This window comes from Idiotropiscis lumnitzeri, chromosome 3 (genome assembly GCF_059441095.1).
Source record: "Idiotropiscis lumnitzeri isolate Australia: NSW breed Sydney's pygmy pipehorse chromosome 3, RoL_Ilum_1.0, whole genome shotgun sequence".
Classification (NCBI taxonomy): Eukaryota; Metazoa; Chordata; class Actinopteri; order Syngnathiformes; family Syngnathidae; genus Idiotropiscis; species Idiotropiscis lumnitzeri.
Window position 1 is genome coordinate 17,203,233 of NC_142393.1, and position 23,489 is coordinate 17,226,721.

Sequence of the window (23,489 nt, forward strand, 5' to 3'; positions counted from 1 at the left end):
CGTGTCGATTCACAGCATATGACAGTCGTACATTACAGTACAAGTCAAAAGTTTGGACATACTCCATTATTTAATGACAAAATGGATGTTCAAACAAAAACACAAATGACACAAATTATGTGGTGCACCGAAGATAGCGCGAGCTGAAAGCGGCTTATCATTTGTTGATTCTGTGACAGGACGTGTAGTCTTTCACTGGCAATAAAAATTCTGAGAAAAAAGTGAAGGAACATCGTATTTTAAGTAGACTGCTTTCCGGCTCTTGGAGGAAAACTCGAGGCATTTTCGGATGGAGCTCGGCATTCTTTGCCAAGTGGGAACAATTCCTCGGTAACTCAAATGATAGAAGAGAGAATTTGGCATCTCGCTCCAAATGTGATGAGGTTTTCTTATTTCAGAAAAACAAACTTTTCTTCCCGTTCCGTAATTTGGTATATAAACACTTTCCTGGACCGCAACAGTCGCACCAAAACTAAACAGTTTCTTGCTTTCTCATGTGCCACGCCTCCACGTAATCCGACTAATTAATTATACCAAACACACCAGTTGCACTCAAAACAATACATTTTAAGCTTGGTGGTGGTCAAGAAAACCATCAGTTGCATTGTTTTTGTTTTTTTTTTAATTCTTGCTGTAGGCTCTAAATGACTCCCAACAACTTCAAAATGTGATCAATAGATGTGCTTTATTAGTGGAGCATGTGCAGGGTATTTTTCTTTACTATGCAAGAAAATAAATTGACAATCAAGGTCAGTGTCAGGAGATCCGTAATTACACTGTGTTTTGTAAATACACTGACATGTGAAATGTGCGTGCGTGTGTGTGCATGTGTGATTAAGTCCTCCTCCAGCAGATTATCCGCAGTCATTCCCAAGATTTCTGTCATTTAAATAACAATAGGAGATCAGCTTCAATTTGTGCTACATGAATATGGGGTGATGACAATAAGGAAATAATGTTGCCCTTTGCCCCCCCGGAAGTTGACGATGATGAAATGTAGTTTATTGAATCATACTGTCTTTGAACGGTATCAGTTTGTGTATCAATACTACATAATAATTTTTTGTGTTACTCCTTAATGTCCCGCCTCCTTCTGGCTCCTTATTCATCGCCCTTGTCTATGTGTGTGTGTGTGTTAGAGGTCAGTAGGGAGTGAGGCTCCTCATAATCCGGTAATCAAACCAGCTGCCACCCCACCCAACCCCCATCCTCGCTTCCGCCTTTCTCTCTCCATCTTTTTTAGCCCACTCTCCTTCTGTTGCTTTCACTTATTGTCTTTTCTTACTTCATTAGATTTTTCTACTTCTCCATTTTTAAATTGACAAATGATATGAATATGAGATGTTCACGATTTGATAGCTTTGTAGGGAAAATGAGGGAATAAAAGCTACTCAGTGATGCATAATACTGTGTATGTATTTAATAATATTTCAAAGGTCATCATTTTCTTATGGTTTTTTTCTCTTCCATTTTAATATTTAGCAAGACATTTGTTTTATATTCAAATGTACTGTTTTTTCATTTGTATTCATTTATTAATTTATTTTAATTATCCTACACTACCCTCCATCGCCTTCGTCTTTGTCTCCTTTTTATGTATACAACCTTTCTCTTTCACTCGTCCGCTTCCATTCCCCCCCCCCCAATTGCATTACGCGTTGTATCCCAGCGGCAGGTTTTTGCGTGCATGTGTGTGTGTGTCTTTAGAGCATGCAGTCACATTTTGGACTGAAAATGGTATTGCCCTCTTCATTTTTTTTTATGTTGAGTTAATGAACTTTAATTTTCCAACTTCACCACGATGTAAAACAGCAACAGTATAATTGTGCTTTCCGCCACTTGAAGTGTCCGGTACCGCCGATGGCCCATTTTGAGGTACTGATAGGGAAGCATTTTTTTAAACCATTTGTAAATATTTGGTGTTCCCATCTTTCTAGTCTTCTATTGGCCAAAACAGCGCGTCCGCAATTCCCCCGATTAATATTAATGCGAGACACCGTGTTAAGAACGGATGTGATGTCACGTTGATGACTGGGGCTTTTTTTGGGTGGGCTAGCTGGTCACTAAGGGCCTGCGAGCTGGCTTCCGCACCACATATTCATCCATCCATGCATGAGAACAAGCATTTAATTATTTGTTTTTTCTTTTTCTTCTTTTGCTTACAGACGGTGTTCACAGCATCTCAGCGCACTGCGTCCTACGTGTCCTCATCATTACTGAGGAGATGCTGGGCAGCAGCGTCACCGTCCGCCTGCAGAACATGTCCCAGGAGCACTTCCTCTCACCGCTGTTGGGTCACTTCCTAGAGGGTGTGTCGGCGGTTCTGTCGGTGCCCGTCGAGGATGTTTTCATCTTCAACATCCAGCCGGACATGGATGCAGCGCCGGGAGGGATTCTGAATGTGAGCTTCTCTGCGGTGCTACCAGGGGGACACTTCTTTCCTTCCGAGGCCCTTGAGGAACAACTGTACCTGAACAGGCCACGTCTGACCTCGCTCACACAGATGGAGGTTTGTATCCCTGCATGAATCTCCAAACACTGTTGCTTCTGATGTACGTTTACTTTCGTTTCCATGGCAACACAAACCATCATGTAATATATGACTGTGACAAGCATAAAAGGAGTTTAACCTTGAAGAAACAAAGATGCTATTTGAACGCAGTCAATTTACGTTATGAATGCATATGCTACTACTGTTGCGTGTCTAAAATGTTATTTCATATAAAAAAAATATTATATGCTCAGAGGCATACATTTATCCCAAAATAATTCAAGAAATATGTGAGTAATGTATTTGTGCATTAAACATATTTCCTTTTTTGTCTTCACATTTGATCGCAACCACATATTGATCATATTGGATCCCCCCTCCCCCACATACAACGACGTAATTATGAACAGAGACGCTATGAAGCAAACGTGATGACGTCACCTAATTGCTCTGACGAAGCGTCCAATCAGAAAGCTTGGATTTAAATCTACAGTCCCCTGCTCGTCAGATGCCACAGTCCCGGATATGCTGTAAAATATTAACCACATTTTTAATCCTCCATTCATGTATTTTCTTTTAATATTTCACTCCAATCACTGCATTGGTCATCATTCAGGACTACATTCCTGGTAATTATTCTTCCAGTCATTAATTACTCAACAGCAAAACCTTCCTTTCACATTTCAAACAACCAAATCAAACAAAATGTACTCATTCGTGACTGTTGAACTTTGACTACACATCAATTAATTTGAGCTCAAAAGTGAGATCAAAGGTATATGAGTGATCGTTTCACTTTGATATCTTGGCATTGTCGCAAACCACTTTTAAAACGGCGACAGTGACGTCCAACTTATTTTCATCACTGGCTATGCCGCAATTATGCTTGCACTTAAAAGGGCGGGTTTTAACAGAAAAATAATACAAAATCACCACGGGAGAAATGGAAGATATAAAATTTGTTGTGTATGGACTGTGCCTTGGTTTTAAGGTCACGATTCACAGTTCGTTTCACAACCGGTACAGAAGGTGAACAAAATGTGAAACACACTGCTCGTCTTTTATGTAAACAACAACCGATTGAATGAAAATCAAACATCGTCTTAATTGTTTTTCTTATTTTGGAAAAATAATCATCTTTCAGCTGTCTTTTTATGTTCTGTCATATTACAATGCATTACAACTTTATTTATATAGCGCATTTCACAACAGCTGGAGCTGTAACAAAGCGCTTTCCATCTTGTGTAATATATTACATAAATACTTCTGCATTTGGTTATCAATTTCATGATGGATAAATCGTTTTGAACAAAACAAAAATGGAAAATTGTGGCAATCTTTCGCCAGCTACATGTAATGAAGTCTAACGGAATGACTCAGATGTTATTGCTATACTGCCCAAAGCCCCCGATGAGTATATCTACATTTTATCTGAATATACTTTGACACGCTGTGATCAATTTCTTTCTTTCTCTGACATTTTCTGCACCCTCAGGTCCTTCCATTTGACGACAACGTGTGTCTACGCGAGCCGTGTCAAAACTACATGAAGTGCATTTCCGTGTTGCGCTTCAATAGCTCCGCCCCCTTCATCTCCTCACCCTCCATCCTGTTCCGGCCCATTCACCCCATTGCCGGTTTGCGCTGTCGCTGCCCTGTGGGCTTCACCGGTGACTACTGCGAGACCGAGATCAATCTTTGCTACTCCAACCCCTGCCTGAACGGAGGGGTGTGCGCCCGAAAAGAGGGGGGGTACACGTGCATCTGCCGTGAAGACTACACTGGTGAGTTATGATGTGCAGAAATCTATTTTAACAACCAGCATTAGTTGGCCAGTTTACTTAAATTAAGCACTTTATTGTGCTGGAGCTTCTAAAACGCTAACTCAATGTAAAAGCTGTGCTATAATCCTTTTGATTAATTGGTCAGGGTAAGAGCATACATTGGACCAATTAAGAAAAAAACAAGCCTGTACAAGTTAGCAAGAGTGAGTTCCCATTCTTACCAATCCTGTGCTATTAGTGGGAAAACTCACCTGTTTGTATATTTTTGTGATTTGCGCCATTAAGTGATGAAGTGTTTTTCTGCATAGGAAAGATTCACAAATAGGAGCGAAGAAAGATGGCCATACTGCACATTTCTTGTTGTTTTGCATTTTCATGTAATTACTCTGGCTGTGGTTCAGATTTGAGACAGATAAGTGTGTTACGCCATTCATGAATTTCAAATCCGGCTCACGTCCAAAAAAATGAAATGGTGGCCTCGGGTAAAATATGTTTTGTTTATTGTCAGAATGCCAAGGAAAAGAACACACATTGTTCGCCGCTTCTGCGAGCTGAAGCTAACTGTCTCCTTTGTTGGTGTCCCACATTGACATTGTTTTTGATCTGCTGTGTTTTCCCTCTTTTGTCATGTTGAGCCTGGCAACATGAAACATGCCTTGTGGGAAAACGTCTCCTTTGCAGTTGTCTACCTGTTACTTTGTCCTTTACACACACTCAGTAGCACTACTTTTATACCGCTGCTTTGCTTTCGTCTTTACGATGCTGTTTTTCTTCTTCTTTTACTTCATTTTGTATTTGAATTGAAATGATTCTGTACAGTGTCACATCAGAGAGGAAAATGTTTCAAACTCCCATTGAGACATTCAGGAAGAGTCATGACAAAGTCAGAATGAATGAATGAAAACTGAGCACAGTTTGTAGCAATACAGGATTCAAGAACGTTGGGAGAGTGTTGACTAATGAAAGTTGGGTGTCCAATGGTGTCAGGCAAGGAGAGCATATATTTATGGAATATGCTACAAAGAAAGCACTGTAGGGAAAATTGAGAGATGAGATTGAGGTTGAGAGATGTGAGTGGTAAAGAAAGTCCAACGGGGTTTGGGCGTATTGGTGAGTGTCGGTCAATCTGCCTGTTGTAATAGCCTAGTATTGAGTCGTGTTGGGGGGTGGGGGTCTGTTGGAGCGGTGAATCAACAGGGACCTGTTGATTTTCCCCCAACTCAGTGTGCTTATTTATTTTTCCTTTCATCATTACCTCCCAGCCTCTATGCATTGTTCTCTGTGAATGGACATCTCAGGGACGAATGCATTGACCTGAATGATGGATTGATGAAGTGATTTCAGGAATATGCAAGAGGTGGGTGTCTGGGCAGGTATGATGCAAGGTAGGATTGTCGGGCCATGGAGGACATCTGTGGTGAAGAGCCTTTGTAAAGTTGAAACACCATTCGAAGTCAATTCAGTTCACTCACTGTAAAAGCATTATACAATACTGATGAAGTGTGTGGCTGGCACGTCTGCCTCAAAGTCAGCCTTTGAATATCCCATCTGACCCTTCTCTGTGATGTTTGCACGCCCGCTTGAGTTTTTACCGACTACTGTTTTTTTCCTGCGTTCCAAAATAGGCATTTGCTTAATTGAGGATTATAAATTGTGTGAATGTTTTTCTATGAATTGTTATATATAAAATACTTTATAATAAATTCCTTGCCTTGCATCTTGCCCAAAGTCAGCTGGGATTGGCTTCAGCTCAAATCCGAATGCGGACATGCTGTACAGAAATTTAAATGTTTATACATACTTTATGTTTAAAAGTGACTGAATATGTTTTAAAGGTATAAAAAAAAAACAAGACATCTCTTGGGTAAAAAAAAACAATACAAAAAGAAACTTTAAACGTCTCTCTGGCCCTAGTCCAAATGTACTGTCTGTGTTTTCTGCTGAACACAGCTGAAGCTTTCACGAACTGTACTGTGAATGGCGTTCTCAAACATTTAATAATCCTGATGCCATGGAAAAGAAACGAGGATGGACGAGAATTATCTAATTTGACACTCAAAATGGGGTAATAACAGTGTATATGCACCTTTAAGGGAGTGCTTTGAGCTGCAAAGAGGAGACGAGACACAAACACGGTTGCAGACTAAATGAGTTGGTGACGAGAGGGAGAGAAGACGCAAATAGAAATGAAATCTCATGGTGGTTTTGCAGCAGGCTCTATTTCAAACACGAGCGAAGCTGAGACAAAGCAAAAGAGAGCTCGGAAATGCAGTATATGTGAAAATGAGATTAGTTCGGGCTGTTATGATTGTTAAAGTGAGAAATTTAATCCATCAGACAAAGGAGAGAGAGAAAAAGATCACACATTCAAGCTAAATGAAAAAAATGTCAACAATAAATAAATAGCAATAAAAGAATTTCCTCAATCGTTTGTTGTGTTATGAAGCTAGTTGATTGTTACAAGAGTGAAAATAAAAAAAGCAGCATACATCTAAATACGGTATGTTTCAGCAAAATTGACGCATTTAGTACAATACCACAATTTAGAACTGGATGGAGGAGTCGTTCAAAAGGCAAACTCCTGCACACCAAGACCCGAGGGAGGGGACGTACAAGCATAAGACTCCTGTCATGCCCTCGGAATGTCTCAGTGCACTCATCAGCACACATCATTATTGCCACGCTGTTCTCATGAGAAGGGAGTACAATTATGACCAGTCACTCGCAGTCATGAGTAGGAGTTCTGCTGTAGGTTTAAGCTTGCTTAAACAGTGTTATAGCGCAGGTACTAATGCACCTGATTCAACAAAGCAGCACGACAACTGTCCAAATCTGAGCTGGATAGTTCAGGTAGTTGGGGGGAAAAAAAATCATGAATAATCGAGCTATAGACATTTACATATTGTTAAAAACAAATTAACGGCAATAGACATGAATGGTCTTACTGTCTCCGTAAAAAGGAATTAAGCGTTTTTAAACACTAAAACAACAAAACCATCACTTTGTCAACAGGTGACAACATGCTGAGCAATGCTGGACAAACACAGTGAGACAACAAGGGCTCATTTTTTGGGTTTGGTGATTTCGCATCTGAGAGAGGCACTGTGGGAATGATCACAGACGACTTAGATTATGGCCAATGAAGCCAACAATTTTTTTTGCATCAATTCCATGTGTGTGGGGATCCAAAACATCTTATCGACTTAGAGACTGGCCATTGTGCAGCCCCAACTGACCCGGTGGGTGTGCCAACTAGTGTGATTTAAAAGATAATTTGCAAATATTTCATCATTTGCTGCAAAATCAATTGTTGCCGGTAATCTAACAAACATCAACAGCGGCTCTTAAATGATTATAACTGTGCACTTTCAGAACCCAGATAATGCCGCAAGTGGACACTTTGTGGATAACCCCCAGACTGCTGGGAATACTAAAAAAGGATAAATCAAAGTGTTAGATAAAATGAAAACGATAAAAAGATTCCAGCAAATCATTTTACCTTTGGACAGCTTCTGTCATGTAACTAAACCCGGCAATTGGAAACTGCCTTTCACAATACAGCTATGTCTTGTCGAGAATTAAACGATAACAGCAAAGATTGTTTATTTATGCGAAAAAGTCACAGATTAAGCAAATTGGGAGATTTGGGGTTCATTATGCATTTCTCGAGGGGCTGTAGCAGAGAGAGAATGATTGAGAGAGGAAAGATTTAAAAGGGTGCAAGACCTACAAGGGGAAGACAAGAGGAAGGAAAGAGGGATCTGCGTGGAGTGTATTGGCCTCCAGGGAAGAACCATGTGGTCGGGTGGAAGAGGAGGGAGCGACCAGGCGGTGGGAGGCGAGGCGGAGCAAACTAAGATGCCGAGGGCTGGTTGAAGAATATAGTGGCTTTGATGAATAAAACATCTGCATGAATGAAAGGATGGTGTGAATATATTAGCCCAAGCATGGAGGAGGAAGAAGGGATGAGGCACTAAAGAGCTAGAGAGAACACAGGTGAGGAAAGGAAGGATGAAGCAACAGACTGGAAGGAGGCAAAGTGAAACAAAAACAAAACCATGATTTAGTGATGATTCAGGTCCAAGCGTAATATTTCTGGACTTGAAAGCTGTTCTATAAATGGTATTCACTTTGGCCCGGGATGTACTGTAAGTGAACATTTGGTGACTCCCCGCCAACAAGTCACGTGTAAAGTCTACCATATAAAATGTATTTTAATGCTTCATTTACAATCTACAAATGTAGCAAAATTAAAATAATGCATTACTTCTCCGACTTATAACAATTCTAAGACCTGAGCTTTCATTATCATCTTGTATTACACTTTTTTCTGTCGGCAGGCATTATTACTCAAATCGATCGCTTGGTTTCTGTTTAAAGAGTGTGAAGTAATTTCAAGAAATGCTAAATGAAATCAACAGAGCTGGGCACTTGACCCTTTTTTGTCAGTCAGTCCACCACCCTCCGGCCGCAGTCTCTTTACCGCTCCGGCCTCGAACCTCTGGCCTAATTCATAGAAATTGTCGGCCCCAGCTGTGATCGCCCCGGCCATCCGCTCATGGAGGTCTGCTTGCAGTTGGTTATAAACGTACCTTGCGCGCTTCAACTTCCTTCCTGGACAGAAATCAGGTTCTGCTTACGCCATGTCATGAACTGTGTCGCTCTTGAACGCCAGTTCCAAAGGAGATAAAATAAGCCGCTTAGATTTCCTGTGAATTAGGTGGTGTTCACACCCACTATGGCGCAAACCACCCATTTCTAACTGAGCCAAGATTCATGCGTCTGTGAAAATACCGAAACATGAGGCGTGATGTCACCAAGAGCTTGGGCATCTTAATCAAAGCCCTCACCATGTTTATAGATTTTAGGGTCAAATGTTGAATACTGTGGAATACAATTCAAATCTATGGATGCAAAGAGATGACAGGTATGAGTAATTATTACCATTTGGGGGAGTTTCTGGCAAAGGTACTTGACACCATCTTGTCATAACCCAAGAATAACAAACACAAAATTTGTTCTTTACTTCCTCTAATTAGGGCATCGCTGTGTTTTCTTTTTCCTTTTCATTTTTTCTTTAATCCACTCTCCAATTTATTTCCAGCCTCTGTTTTTCCACCTGTTCCCGACTGGGTGTGCAAAATGAGCCAGACTGTGTGTTTGACATGTGCGTTTGTGTGTATTTGTCGGTGTGTTTAAGTCTCGCTGCACGCATAATTCATGAGTATTAATGTCTATTCATTTATTTTAATATTAATGAGTCTGTGCAGGAAAGTGGTCCAGCAGACAAAGGCAAGGCAGGGAATTTGCTGCACTGGCAAAAGTGTGTCCTTTTTTAATAGGTAAAGATGATGATGAAGACTTGCAAGGATAAACAACTGGTCAGTGGTCACGAAAGCATTGATGTCACTGCAATGTCTGAAAGCACTTAGAAGCAGTCCTATCCGATTCCTCCGAAGATATTTTCGATTCAGCTTAACTCAGCCACAAGAGGGAAGTCTCCGATTGTTTTGGTGTTCACGTGGGGGTGTTTGTGTGTGTGTGTGTGTGTGGGCAGGGGTGTTTAGGTCCGTACTTGCCCTCCAAACTTGTGCAGCTGTGTTTGTATGTCTCAATGTCTTTTCTGTCTGATGATATTTTCATCCAGACAATCACGAGGGAAGGTGAAGGTTTGTATTGACTTACAACCGTGTGTCTTTGTGCATGTATGTGTGATGTGTGGACATTTTGCTTGTGGGCATCAGCTAAAAGCAGCACAAACAAAGTGCCAACAGAGACCGTTACATGATCATACCTGACAGCCTCCGGGGTGAGGGCAATGATTCTTTGTGCTCTTGTGTGTGCGTGGAAGTGTGTGCCCGCAAGTGTGCGTGGGTGTGTGAGGGGGTGTTGGGGTGTGTGCGTGTGTGTGCAAATAAGTCTAATACTGGAGGTATGACACACAATTAGATGTATTGCGTATATATTTGAGGGGAATGCCCATCTGCTTTCTATCATATGCAGCGTAAACGTTTGAATGGCTGTCGTCAGGTTCTAAAGAGAGTCCTTAAGGGGCAATTCATCCAGACGCCAGTTTCAAACTCCGTTTGCTCTTTTTATATGGAAAAGCCAAGGGGAGAATGTGAGTGTGAGCAGCTGCTGTGTCAGAATTTGTTTGTGTCCAAATGTGCTCTAGGAGAGGTAAAAAAAAAAACGGGCATCGATGTGCTTCATTCTGTTTGTGGTGATGGAGGCCTTACGTGGGTGTTTTTGCTCATGGGTAGAAAAAAAAATCCATTTTGATTTCTCAAGTCCACCAAGGAGGCTGTTTTCATCCCTATTAAATTGCAACAACACTGAGGGTGTCCTAAACCCTCACCTAAATTGAACTAATTTGAATAAAAATGTTTGTACTGCACATTTATGAACCCAACGGGGGAAATTAGGCTTTAAACCTTCTGCTAGGTCGCACTTAACTGAGACACCAGAACTTTCCGAAATGCCACTTCGGATGAGACCCCTACGTTGACTATTTTTTTTTTTTTTTTAACTTTCAAAATTGGGGGAAATGCTGTTATTTAAGGCATAAGCTTTAAATTGGGTGTTGCTCGACGGTGTATTATTCAGTTAGTCTATAAAGTATAAAGAAAGAAAAAGGCAACATGTTGGCTTGCTTAGAGATTTGAATGTAACTTGAGCTTTAACGCGTTTATTTAGGTTGTCAGTCATTTGTAAACTTGATTTTTAATTGTTTTATTTTTAAATAAATCTAAGGAGATTGGGTAATTTGTTGTGCTATTAAGAGACAGTATAGTCATTCCACCCAATTGATCAATTTTGGAGGTCAGAAAGCCCATTATATTTTTGGTGTTCTTCTGTGTTCGCTACATTTGATCTACTATAAAGGTCAATCCTCTACAAAAGAAAGCTCTTACTCCTCCTCTAGGAATCGGCACCCTGCCGCTTGTTCTCCATAATGAAGGAGGCATTTGCATAAAAAGGAGAGTGTAATTGGCTGTCTGATTGAGAAGAAAAAACACCCGTCTATGAATAAGGTGCATAATGGTGGTACAATCAGCGCTGTTTTTTGGACTACTTTTAGATCCTTAAAACTTCCCGGTAAAACGTTCTGAAGGCTGTAGTGTGACAATGAAATGACTAATTACTGTTATTACAAAAACAGGTAAAAAGCCATACTGTAGTTCAATCAGTGTATGGAGTTTCTTATTCCCGTAATGTTCCTCATAGAGGAAAAGCATTGCTGAGCGTATATCTTCAGTTAAGGTAATGCTTCAAGCTAGTTTTAAACGAGCCTGACAAGCAAGTTAACTCACTCGGTCGGTTGAGCTAATTCAAATCCTGGCCTGGGCTTTTCTGTTTGGAGTTTCTGTCCACATTCCAAACCAGGTAAAGTGAAAATGTTAGAAGATAATAGATCAAGTGCTACTTTGATATCAGATCGGGGCATCCCAAATTTCATGCAAGAGAGCCCTTTTCACTGGAAACGAAATCATGGTTATTTTGTTGTTTGATTGAAACAGTAAAGTTTAGTGGTGAATGTTTTGTGCAGTACATGTAATGAGAAATGTATCATAAAAATGTAAATATATTAGGAGCTCTTTTTGTACATACCTCAAATGGTATATTAGTCAAACAAGTTCATCTGGTTTGGAAGTGAGTGGTCCGATGTGGCTCCCCAGTAGCACTGATGTAAAAATAATTAAAAAAAATAATAATTATGGTGCTCTCCAGCATTTAAGTTTCCGAGCCCTGATTAGTTTTTTTTTTCCTAAAGTACAATGATACTATAATGTGATTTAATTTAAAACGGCTGATGCCTTGTGGTTGAATATTATGTGTGCTTCCTACGCAGGTGACCAATGTGAGTTTGACCGGCGACATGGTGGCTGCGTGCCAGGCGTGTGTCGTAACGGAGGAACGTGCCGGGAGCTCTCGGGTGGCGGCTTCCGCTGCGAGTGTCCCGCCGGCGGCTACGAGAGACCGTACTGCACCGTCACCTCCCGCTCCTTCCCCCCAAAGACCTTCGCCATGTTCCGGGGCCTCAGACAACGGTTTCACCTCTCCATCTCTTTAACGTAAGAAGATAAGAAACACTTTTTTTTTCCTCTTGCTATCACGTTTCCTTGAGCTCTCATCTCTCCAAAATCCAATTTCCCTCAACCAGAGATCTATAAGTACACCACTTTGATTCTCATCTCTCACTGTTTCTGTCTGTCTATTTTATTTTGTCTCCATCTCGTAGATCGATGCCACTTGGTGGGCATTTTGATTTGTCCTGTCTCGACTTTCATCTGTCCACCTGCAGGTCTCATTAGCATCTCTTTTTTCGTTGCTGTGGTCTTCGTGCTGTTATTCTTTCAGTTTCAGCTGATCTCTTCCTTTCCTTGTGGGGCATTGGAGGAACATGCTTTACTCTCAGTATGACTTTTGGGTTTTTATGTAGAACATTATACATACAATAGTTGGTAAAAAACAGCGATTCCTAAAGTGGCAGAAATTTTGACGTTCGAGCAAGGTTGAAAGTTGATTTAGTGGTCCTCATTCACTGCATGAAATCCAGATTTTATCACATTGTATTACATTACATTTAAAAGAATCACTCAAATCTCACCAGTGCTGCCGCATTCAGCGCTTATTTCCAAATTGGGTCCTGAGAAGTTAGTAGAAAAGGTCACGAAAACGAATATCACATTTTTACCGGGATTATTTTCAAAAATACGCACATAAAATGCATGTCGCGATGCACTCCCAAAAACTGACTGACACTCATAATAGACCGAAAAACTTTAATCCTTTTTCTACATTTGTGCTAATAAAATGGAACATTTAAAAAACATGTTTTTTCCAAGTAACTGTCAGTGTCCCTGACTCTTGGTCTATTGTCATTTTGCCTGGCACCATTACTTCTTTGTCACAATTTTCTATACACATTGTGAGCGACTGAGTGAAGCCATCAGACAGGAATTGTGGCTTTGTCATGAGAGACATTGGCCAATGCTAGAGTGCCAGATACTCAGGTAATTTTACTTATGGTTGCTAGGATACATTGTGATCAGGGTATTTTTGACAAATTAGCTTGTGGGCATTGTAACTGGCAGGCACTTAAAAGCATCATTTGTGCAAGTGTGGGAGAGTAGCTTTAGCGTTTACGATTGTACTACATGCAAGAGTATCGGTCACGGTAATATTTTAGAGACATCGGGTGTTTGTTAACTTGAGGCTGGGAAACAGTCAAAATTGTCACCACAGACTATATCTGTATACTGGGCTTCCGCCTGTGAACCTGGAGCTCTCTCGGTCCACAAGCCATTGAGCTGATTTGAGCCACTGCATTTTTTTTGGTTCATTTTCAACCAAATGGAAATACACCACAAAGAATCAATTTCACATTTTTAGTGTGACACATGAGTCATTTCCATTCATACACACATGCATACATCGGTTTTATAAACGAAAATATACCTTGTATCTGTTATCTGAAACCGCATAGCTGGCTATTGAAAATTACGGCCAAGGACTCTCAAATGGCTGTTATATAGATTTTTATATATAGAATTATATAATAATATACCATTACAACTTCAATCACTCCACTGTTTTATTTCTTTTCTTTTCAATGCAGCTTGAGTTCTCAGCAGCAATAATGGTCTCTTTGAAGAGGGCCTATTGTTTCATCGCAGGTGTCCATAAATATTCATACGTGAGAGTTTTGCACATGGCTTAATCTTAAATGTTAATGGCAACAAATTACTGAACTCGCCTGTCAAATACTTTGTGAACTCTTTTTAGCCAAGACATCTTTTGGGGGCTGTCTTAAGTGTCTCCACTGACATTGTTACCCTGATCTCCTTATTGTATTCATTTCTCTGTTTATTTCAGGCAAAAATGTTGGCCTGATTTTGCAGAACACAGCGTTGCAGAACTCTACCATTTATCACTCCCCACCCCAAAAAAAAAAAAAAAATGGTATCCCCTTCTTCATCTGTCACCTTGAGAGGTGTACAATTTGTCATTGCCACGGGGCCCTAAGACAGATACTGGGTAAATAAATATGCTGTGTTCCCTTGGGCTGCAGCATGCAATATATGTTTGTGTGTCCAGGCCAGCTGGAGAAGAGTGTGTGCGCTGCAAAGATGAACAAACATTAGTTGATCAATTTTAGAGCGAGAACATCAATATGTTTCGCCATCAAGGGACACAAACATGTTTTTCTTCTAAATATGTACAATATAGTATTTCTGTAATGTCCAATGACATCATTCCTGTCTGTTTTTAGCTGGCTACTACAAACTGCTGGTTGGTTAGTAGAAACTTGATAGGGCTGCATAATCTTGCCATGCATGGTATGGTGCAGTACTGCTGCAGTGACTGCGGAGAAATGAAGAGAAATTGCTATTGAATAAATCAATATTTGCGCAATTATCTAGTTTTTATTTGAATCTTTAATGCTTCATTTGTAAATGCCATCAATCAATGAACTCAATAAAAAATATCTTTTGATTTCCATCCCTTTATTCAAAACATGACATCATTTCAATTTGACAGAAAAAGTACAGACAAATGAATTATAATCTAGTTATGTTTTGGATCGTAACATGTCAGCATGTACGCCAAAATGTTGATCCTTTTATTAAATAAGAACAAATGTGTTTTTTATTTTTATTTTTTTATTCAACAGAAATATTATCAGTCTGTTTTCATGCTACATTCCAAATAAATTGCAGCTAGTTTAGTTGTTGGGGAGTTTGGCACAGCTCAAAAGTCAGCTCAGGGATGCAGTTACCATCTATCACGCTGGCATCTCTCATTCATAATAAGTAATTATTGTACATATAAAGAATAACATTAAGGCAACATGGATCGTTTTTTATTTGTACAATAACAAAGCAGTCAACGACAGTGGAGAACATTTCGACAAAGGGTTTGGATTTGAGAGATTTGCACGTTGAATCCAAGTTGTGTTTTTGTCATTGGGCAGAATACTACAAAATGCTAACATTTCCAACACCTTCGGTACATTTTCTTCTCTGTCCTTCCCAATGGGATGAGCTCCCATTGTTTGTTGGGCAAGCCCCCTCTGCGTCCACTTTTAAAACTTGTTTGAAGACAAATTTTAGCTTAAGACTGTCGCTTTTCTGCTGTTCTTCTGGTATCTATTATTTATGTATTTTAATTTGTGTTGTAATTTCCCGCTAATTTCTACTACCCCATATGGAAAGAGCTTTGTTGCAGCTCCAGGTGTTGTGAAATGCGCTTTATAAATAAAGTTGTATTGTATTAAAAATTTTGCCTATCCTGCATATCCCTCATGAACTTTCCTTGAAGCTGAAATATGTTTGTATGTGTATTTTCTTTTTCTAGTTTTGCAACACTTGAAAGCAACGGTCTTCTATTCTACAATGGACGCTTCAACGAGAAGCATGACTTTATTGCTTTGGAGATCCAAGAGGGACAAGTGATGCTCAAATATTCCACAGGTCAGTTCCGCTATTGGACTCGAATTTTGTATCAAACACTTGGCACCACATGTTCCTTTAATACATTTCGTTGAGCAAAAACAAAAAACTGCACGGTGTGGTTATTTTTGTACAATACCTGCAGGTGAATCATCCACCCAGGTGAGTCCTTTCCTGCCTGGAGGTGTGAGTGATGGGGAATGGCACACAGTTCACATCCACTATTACAACAAGGTGAGTTGATCACAAAATCTTTGTGTCGTGTATGACATCTAATAATTGTGCTGTTTTATTATTCTCAATCACATTTCACCTAGAATTGCATAATGACTTCATATTATTTGGCTTTCTTCTGAATTGTGATTGCTTTTGTTGTGTCTGCAGAATTGATTTAATAATTTCATGCCAACAAAGCTCTTTTATTGAGAACAAACATGTGTTTATACCATCGCGTGGGCGTTTGCTTGTCATTCTAGCCATGCGCAGTGAATGCACATCACCTTTAATTTTCTTTTGTTCTTTTATTTTCCTCAGCCGGCTTTACGCTATGTGAGTATGACTGTGTGAAAGAGTCCACATGCTGTCTGTCTTCCTTTCTTCCCCTACAGATTGTGTGTGAACAAACAGTTTATTGTGTTTTGCCTGAGCAATAACCCTTTTCCTCTTTCCTTCCTATGTGATATGAGACATGTATCCCACTGGTAGGCTATATGTTGGGCTGATAGTAAGACGTATAATGGACTTTAGTGTGCAGAACACATTTTTATTTAAAGCATTTTCTTAAAATAAATGTGAGCCAAAATGTTACGTATGCAATTTATGGCATGCATTGATTGCGTTATGTGGGTCCCAATTTTACTTAGAACATGTTCATGTTATTTGTCAACAAACGTAATTGAAAGGGATAATGGAAATACAAATAAAGTCCATACTGTTGTGATGCGAGATATTTTTTTGTTTTTTTAAATCAGTACTGTGTGATCTGCTTATATATATATATATATATATATATATATATATATATATATATATATATATATATATATATATATATATATATATATATATATATATATATATATAAACGCTTCTGAATATCTGCATACATTCAAAGTTTAAAGACGATATCCAGTGGGATACACTGTAGTTAACAAAGACCATGCATTTGTAGTTGATAATTTATTTAGTTCATGTGGGCTGTTTGGTCGTGTCTAAAAAAAAAAAATAATTGTCAGACAACACATTCTGGAAAAAAAAGAACAAAAAAAAAACCTGTCTTTTAATTTTGCTCCTTTGTGTGTGTTCAGCCGAGGCGCAGCATTAGTGGCGAGGCCCAGGGTCCCTCAGATGAGAAGATTGCAGTCGTGAGCATTGATGACTGCGATACCGCCTTGTCGCTCCGCTTTGGCACCCAGCTTGGAAATTACACCTGCGCTGCTCAGGGCAAACAGACCAGCAGCAAGAAGTGGGTCTTTTTTTTCATATGAGAATGTTGTGTTTACATTTAAAGGGGCAATATAGGAATTATGGATTTGTTTTTAATTTGTGAATCATATATCCCTCGAGTTGAAGAATGACGAAAGCTTGAAATTAGGATATTAAATTGGCTTTTGGGAGAGCTGACAGTTCACCAGTTGACTGCATGCTCCCTGATGATTAGCTGTATCACTCTTGTGATCTTATTACCCGTTTTATACTTCATTTTCATTTCCTTCACCAATACCTTCTCATATCACTCTCCCATCTTTAATAAAACAACATACTCGGCCAGTGTGTCACCAAATAAATTGTAGGGAATTGTATGACGTATACGGACACCAAATTATAATAATTCCTCAATTATTTTCCAGAAACTTGCCTTCCAGCACAGACTCAAAACCTTGCTGTACTTTCTCCAACAAACCACACCCAAAACTGACATGCTGCCCTTAAAATGTTACATATCGCAAAGAACACAGAATATCTTGCTCAGATTTGAATTTCACATGAAAAATAATATGAACATGTGAATGTGCGTGGGAATGGAGGTGTTTTTCTATATGTGCCCGGCAACTGACTGGCAACCAGTCCAGGGTGTTGTCTGACTTTACCCAAAGTCAGCTGGGATGGGCTCCACAACCTTCTGCGACCGTGAACTGAATAAGTGGTCCTGAGAATGGATAGATGGATGGATGGATGATAAATTCAATTCCTGGAGAGATGATGCCCTTTTTTGTGAGCCCAGTGCAAGTCAAACGCAAAGTAGTCATACTGTGTGCATAAGTGGTGTTTACTTTCTCTTGGGCTTTTCATAAATGAGCGCAGGTGGAAAGGGGCTTAAGTGTGATTGTGGGAGCGAACACAGCTGACTTACTTCCTGGTCAATGAAAGCGGCTCCTCTCTTTCACTTTAAAGGCAATGCACGAGAGGGGCACACAATCTTTGACATTGCAGAAGTAGAAATAGACTCGTTGGAGGCCATGCAGATGCTCAAAGCACACAACGTACGTTTATAAGGAACTGCAAGAAGACCTCCACTTGCGGATGATGTAAAGTTTGACAGGGCGTTCACTGATTACCGCTGTGACATCGCCACTTGGAAAACAACTTCCACCCTGATCATTCGTGTGACCCCCAAAATGCTTAAAAATGCGTTGGTAGTGGTTTATGGCAGGCCGTTGGATGTTATAATCACATTGGCCTTGTCTTATAAGTATATAGAAAAGAAAGACTACAGATAGTGTCTCTATGACATGTCTCATCTTTTACTGAGCCTGGCTTCCAATCATCCTTTTTTGTAAATATTTTCCAAAAGTAACTCTTTCTTTCGTTTGGTTTAATGTGTGTTTCTTCTGCATTTTGTTTATTTATGTTTTACCAAAGCCGGATTACTGTAGGGCACAAATGTGACAGCGACAGCACATGGATGTCTCTATTTTTTTTTTTTTATGTAACGTGACATCTTCTTTCTCTCCACATTCCCTCAGCTCACCTTCTGTCTTTTCTTTTCTTTTCTTTGTTTATTCATCTGCCTCCCCAGCTTCCTCCTGTCACCCTTTTATCAGTTATTTGCCCCAGTATTATTATTCTTATGATTTTTATTATTTTGTGGATGTCTCCTTAAAACAAACCGATTTTATTTTCTACCCTTGTTCTCTGCTCTGTCTCCCGTCTGTTTAATAATCCACTTGATGTTAAATGTCACTCATATTCAATCTCTTTGTTGCTTCATTTATCTCTGTGTCTTCTTTTCAATTGCTTTCTTCCCCTGATTTTTTTTTAGACCACCATTATCCTTTGATATCTCCCCCAAAGATGTGCTTATGCTGCCATTATTATTTCCTTGGGCAAGAAATTTGTTTAATCCCTATCTCCTGTCCTTTCCAATTTTTGTCTGACAATGGGTTTATCAGAAAATTCTGCCTATTTCCTTTTTTCTTAGGTCTCTTGACCTGACTGGTCCTTTGTTCCTGGGTGGGGTCCCCAATGTTCCAGACAACTTCCCGTTTGGGACCAGGGAGTTTATCGGATGTATGAAGGAGCTGCACATTGACAACAAGCCGCTGGACCTGGCCGGGTTTATTGCTAACAATGGAACGCTTCCAGGTTAGCAATGCTAAAACCCAGTCATAGACTCTCATTCTCTCGTAGTCTCTTTTTCTGTCTTTCTCTCTCTCGCTCTCTTTCTCACATTATCTCTCTATTTATATATGTATGTAGGTATGTGTGTATATGTGTGTGTGTGTGTGTGTGTGGGTGTGCGTGTGTATTTATGCATTTCAATGGCCATCCACTATTTGTCACATGAATTTTACCAATGTCTATGATAGGCTGCAGCGCCAAACTTCCCTTTTGCAAGTCCAATCCCTGTCAGAATGGAGGAACCTGTCGGGTCAGCTGGGAGACATTCTCTTGTGACTGTCCTCTTGGGTACGGTGGGAAGGACTGCAGCCATGGTACGAGCCTATTTCACTTTCATATAATCCACTTTGCTGTGTCATTCAGTATTAAATATATTGCTATATATCGTCAAAATATTAGATAGCAGGGTATAGCGATTACAGGATAAAATCTACAATAAGGTGCTTTCGGTCGCACGCCTTTTTGAGGGAAGAGCAAAGGGTCATAGTGGTGCATCATGCATGAATTTATTTTTCAAAAATTAATTGAAGTATTTTCTACCAAGAGAAAACTGAGGCTGATGGTTGAGCTCGAGGGCGGAACACATCAGAGCAGAAAATGAAAAGCTGTTACAAGGATGACCGTGAGTGGAATGGGTGCAGAAGGCAGGCTGGAAAATATGGTCAGGGTTAGCTAAATATTTTTAGAAGTAAAAATGAGTTCTTGGAAAGAAAACAGGGACAGATGGAGAATGAGTTAAATTTATATCAAGTCTTTGAAAATAGAAATTTAATGTTTGATAAAAGTTGAATTGCTTGTTTAATTTATACATACAAAAATTGTTGTATCATGTACTTACTAATTAATCAAGATATTTGGCACCTTCAATGCGATTAAAGTTCAAATTAGGGAGCATTTATATCGGTTAAGGGACAAAAAGTTTAGAACGGAGGTTCTCTCAACTGACTCCTCCATGGGACTGACATTTTCCCATTAGGTTGAGAGTCACTTTTATAAAAGTCAAACTGAGCAAATTTTCCCAATTTTCAAAAATGGCCTTCAAAAACTGTATCTCACGTCGTGTGCCTGAGTGACATTTTCACTGCAAATATAATGATTACTATTGTCTGTACCAGAATATTCAACATCATTTCTTCTCAAGTCCAATGACTCATTCGATGACTCATCACCATTATCGCTATCCGGGATGTCTCTGACCTTCCATGCATGATTCCTTCTCATCTCGTCTGCAGTGATGCCACACCCCCATCGCTTCCTGGGAAACAGTGCTCTCTGGTGGGATCTAAAGAACGATGTGACCATCTCCACACCCTGGTACCTGGGATTAGTGTTCCGAACCAGAGCCCGAGACGGGACGCTGCTTCAGGCCCAGGCCGGCCAGTACACCAGCCTGCTATTCCAGGTTTCATTTTTTGTCGTTTTGGTCTTATTCGTGTTTCCTTTCCTACCCGATTATTTTGATCTGATCTGGTCCATCCACTTTTAGGTGACGAATGGTCAGCTAGTTTTCTCGGTGACTCGAGGTTCAACCAGACCAGTGAGGTTGAGGCTGGATCAGGTTCAAGTGGCAGATGGGCGATGGCACGACCTCCAGCTCGAGCTACGGGACGTTCGCAGTGGCCGTGAAACTCGCTATGTCGCAACACTTCGCCTTGACTTTGGACTTTATCAAGTAAGAGATATGAAGTCAAAACACATGACCACTTCATTATTACGTTTTAGAGCTATGCCGAGAGAAAATTAAAAAAAAGCCAAAGTCCTCACAAAGGCAAATGCAACAATGGTGCAGGCCTCCGCCAGGCATGATCCACTCCAACTCTGGAAGTGCAGCTAAATCTACCTGATCTGGTTGGTCTTTGCCTTGCTTACGCAAGTGGACTGCAAGAAGTAACAATAGATTAAAACAAAGAGTATTCACAGGTGGATTTTCACCCAAATGTAATCTCTTTTAATGGAGTTTTCCCCCCTGATTAAATTGCTCTGACCAAAAAAAAAAAAAAACTTAATCACATAGAATGTCATAGAATGTGAACTGCTTATCAAGGCAAGGTACACCTGAAATTGGTTGCCAGACAATCGCAGGTTACACAAAGACAATCATTCACACTCATAATCGCACGTAAGGCCAATAAAGAGTGCTCATGCATGTTTTTGAAATGTGGGAGGATACCGGAGTATCCGGAGAAAACACACACAGGAAAGGGGAGGACATGCCAACTCCACACAGGAAGGCCAGAGCCGAGATTTAAACCCTCAACTCTGCACCGTGAGACGAACGTGCTAATCATTCACCCACCATTCCATTATAAAACTGCACAACTGAAATTTAATTTGAACCATCTACCAACATAGGTCAACATGAGTCTAGAAATAAAAGTAAAGAAATACAAACAGCATTGCTCTTTATGAAAGAAGGATGAATCTACAAACAAGACCAATTACGAATGCCCATAGCTGATCTGAAAAAATCTAGTCATAAATTGGTGATGACGTTTGCAGCAGTGCAAGTTTGAGCTGATGACACACTGCCTCCATTCATTAGACACTGATTACCTTTTGAAATTGTTTGGCAGTGACTGTCAGCCAAACATCAATTCTTACTGCTGAAAGACTAATACTGTAAATGGGACTCATTGATTTATATTTCATGCTTGCTGTTTAATGTTCCCATCCACTGCTGCTTCACAAAGTTTCCACTTTTATTACTTGAGCATTGGCCCACATCGATCTTATTTGATTGTTTTCTTTTATTGAATCAAGTCAATTGTTCTTCCTTCAGCTCCCCGTCATCACATGCTACTCTTTTAGCCTGTCATGAAGTCAAATACAGTACTTGGTATTATATTCACGCATGAATATATACTTAGGACTTTCCACTTTAAGCATTTTGAATTCCTACTACTGGCAGTTTATCTTTTCTTATACCCAATCATATTTTTTTTCTTTTGAGATTTGCATTAAAAAAAAACGTTGACATCCTTGATATCTTCATTCCTAATACATTTCTATTTTACAAGGTTAACTCCAGCTATTCAAATGATGTCACACTTTGTCTTTGTTCAGGAATTCAGTTTCCATCTATTATTTATCATAATCTTTTGCCTTTTCTGTCCGCCTTCGACTTCTCACTATCTTTTCCCCTTCATTAGGGAACAGCAATAGTCGGAAATGAGATTCATGGATTGAAGGTGAAACATCTGCATGTGGGAGGAGTGTTGGGCTCTGGCGAGGTCCAGAATGGAATCAGAGGATGCATACAGGTGAGTCTAGATGCATGAATTATTGATGAATGAGTGGGCTCATCACGAGAAGGTTATTTGTTCTTAAAAAAATATATATATATATATTAGCCGATAACTCCCTCTCCCTTTCTAGGGTGTTCGCTTGGGTGTGAGACCGGACGCACCTCCCTTGCCGCGCCCCTCCAGAACTGTCAAGGTGGAGATCGGCTGCAATGTCGGCAACCCTTGCGTTTCATCTCCTTGTCCCTCCCATAGCCGCTGTTCGGACCAATGGGAGCGGCACACCTGCCTATGTGAACCTGGTGAGTGGTAGGGCCAACCTTCACCCACCTGGGAAAGTGAAATTGGAGTACAGATACTTGTGTTACTTCATTTTTCAAAATGTGTTCCAATAGCCTTGCAAACATTTTGAACTGAACAACAAAAAAATGAACAGCAAAAAGAAACATTTTTTTTTTAAATTGGAACAGCTTGGTGGACAACTGGTTGGCATGATCGCCTGACAGTTCAGAGGTGCTGGGTTCGATCCCGGGCTCTGGCCTTTCCTGTGTGGAGTTTGCATGTCCTCCCTGTTTTCTCTGGGTACTCTGGTTTCCTCCCACATTCCAAAAACATACGTGGCAGGTTGATTGAACACTTTAAATTGTCCCTTGGTGTGAGGTTGAGAGCGAATGCTTGTTTGTCTATGAGTCTTTGACTGCCTTCCAAATAGACTGGATCTAATGAGGCAGATAAGAAGGAGTTAAGCAGAGGTAATCACAACAGTGGGAGAAAACACATGAAGAAATAAGACAAAAAGACAGTTGGAGGAATATGAAATAAAGGAGGAGGAGGAGCGGACTGCTAAAAAATGTTAATGCTTAATTAAGTGAAAGAGATGGCAGACGGAAATAAT

The 23,489-nt window shown here is 40.1% G+C and overlaps 1 protein-coding gene across 2 annotated transcripts in view; it reads left to right on the plus strand.

Annotated features, from left to right (window-relative positions):
* The window catches only part of celsr3 (cadherin, EGF LAG seven-pass G-type receptor 3), a 66,305-nt gene that overhangs the window by 13,756 nt on the left and 29,060 nt on the right, over positions 1–23,489 (plus strand). For both annotated transcript variants that reach the window (XM_088290810.1, XM_088290812.1), the window contains exons 2-14: positions 2,166–2,509; positions 3,987–4,275; positions 12,128–12,350; positions 15,637–15,752; positions 15,877–15,965; positions 16,266–16,280; positions 17,039–17,196; positions 19,153–19,316; positions 19,541–19,666; positions 20,585–20,754; positions 20,839–21,024; positions 22,502–22,612; positions 22,728–22,896. In XM_088290810.1, the coding sequence (XP_088146936.1) occupies positions 2,166–2,509; positions 3,987–4,275; positions 12,128–12,350; positions 15,637–15,752; positions 15,877–15,965; positions 16,266–16,280; positions 17,039–17,196; positions 19,153–19,316; positions 19,541–19,666; positions 20,585–20,754; positions 20,839–21,024; positions 22,502–22,612; positions 22,728–22,896 (2,160 nt within the window). The remainder of the gene's footprint in view (positions 1–2,165; positions 2,510–3,986; positions 4,276–12,127; positions 12,351–15,636; positions 15,753–15,876; positions 15,966–16,265; positions 16,281–17,038; positions 17,197–19,152; positions 19,317–19,540; positions 19,667–20,584; positions 20,755–20,838; positions 21,025–22,501; positions 22,613–22,727; positions 22,897–23,489) is intronic.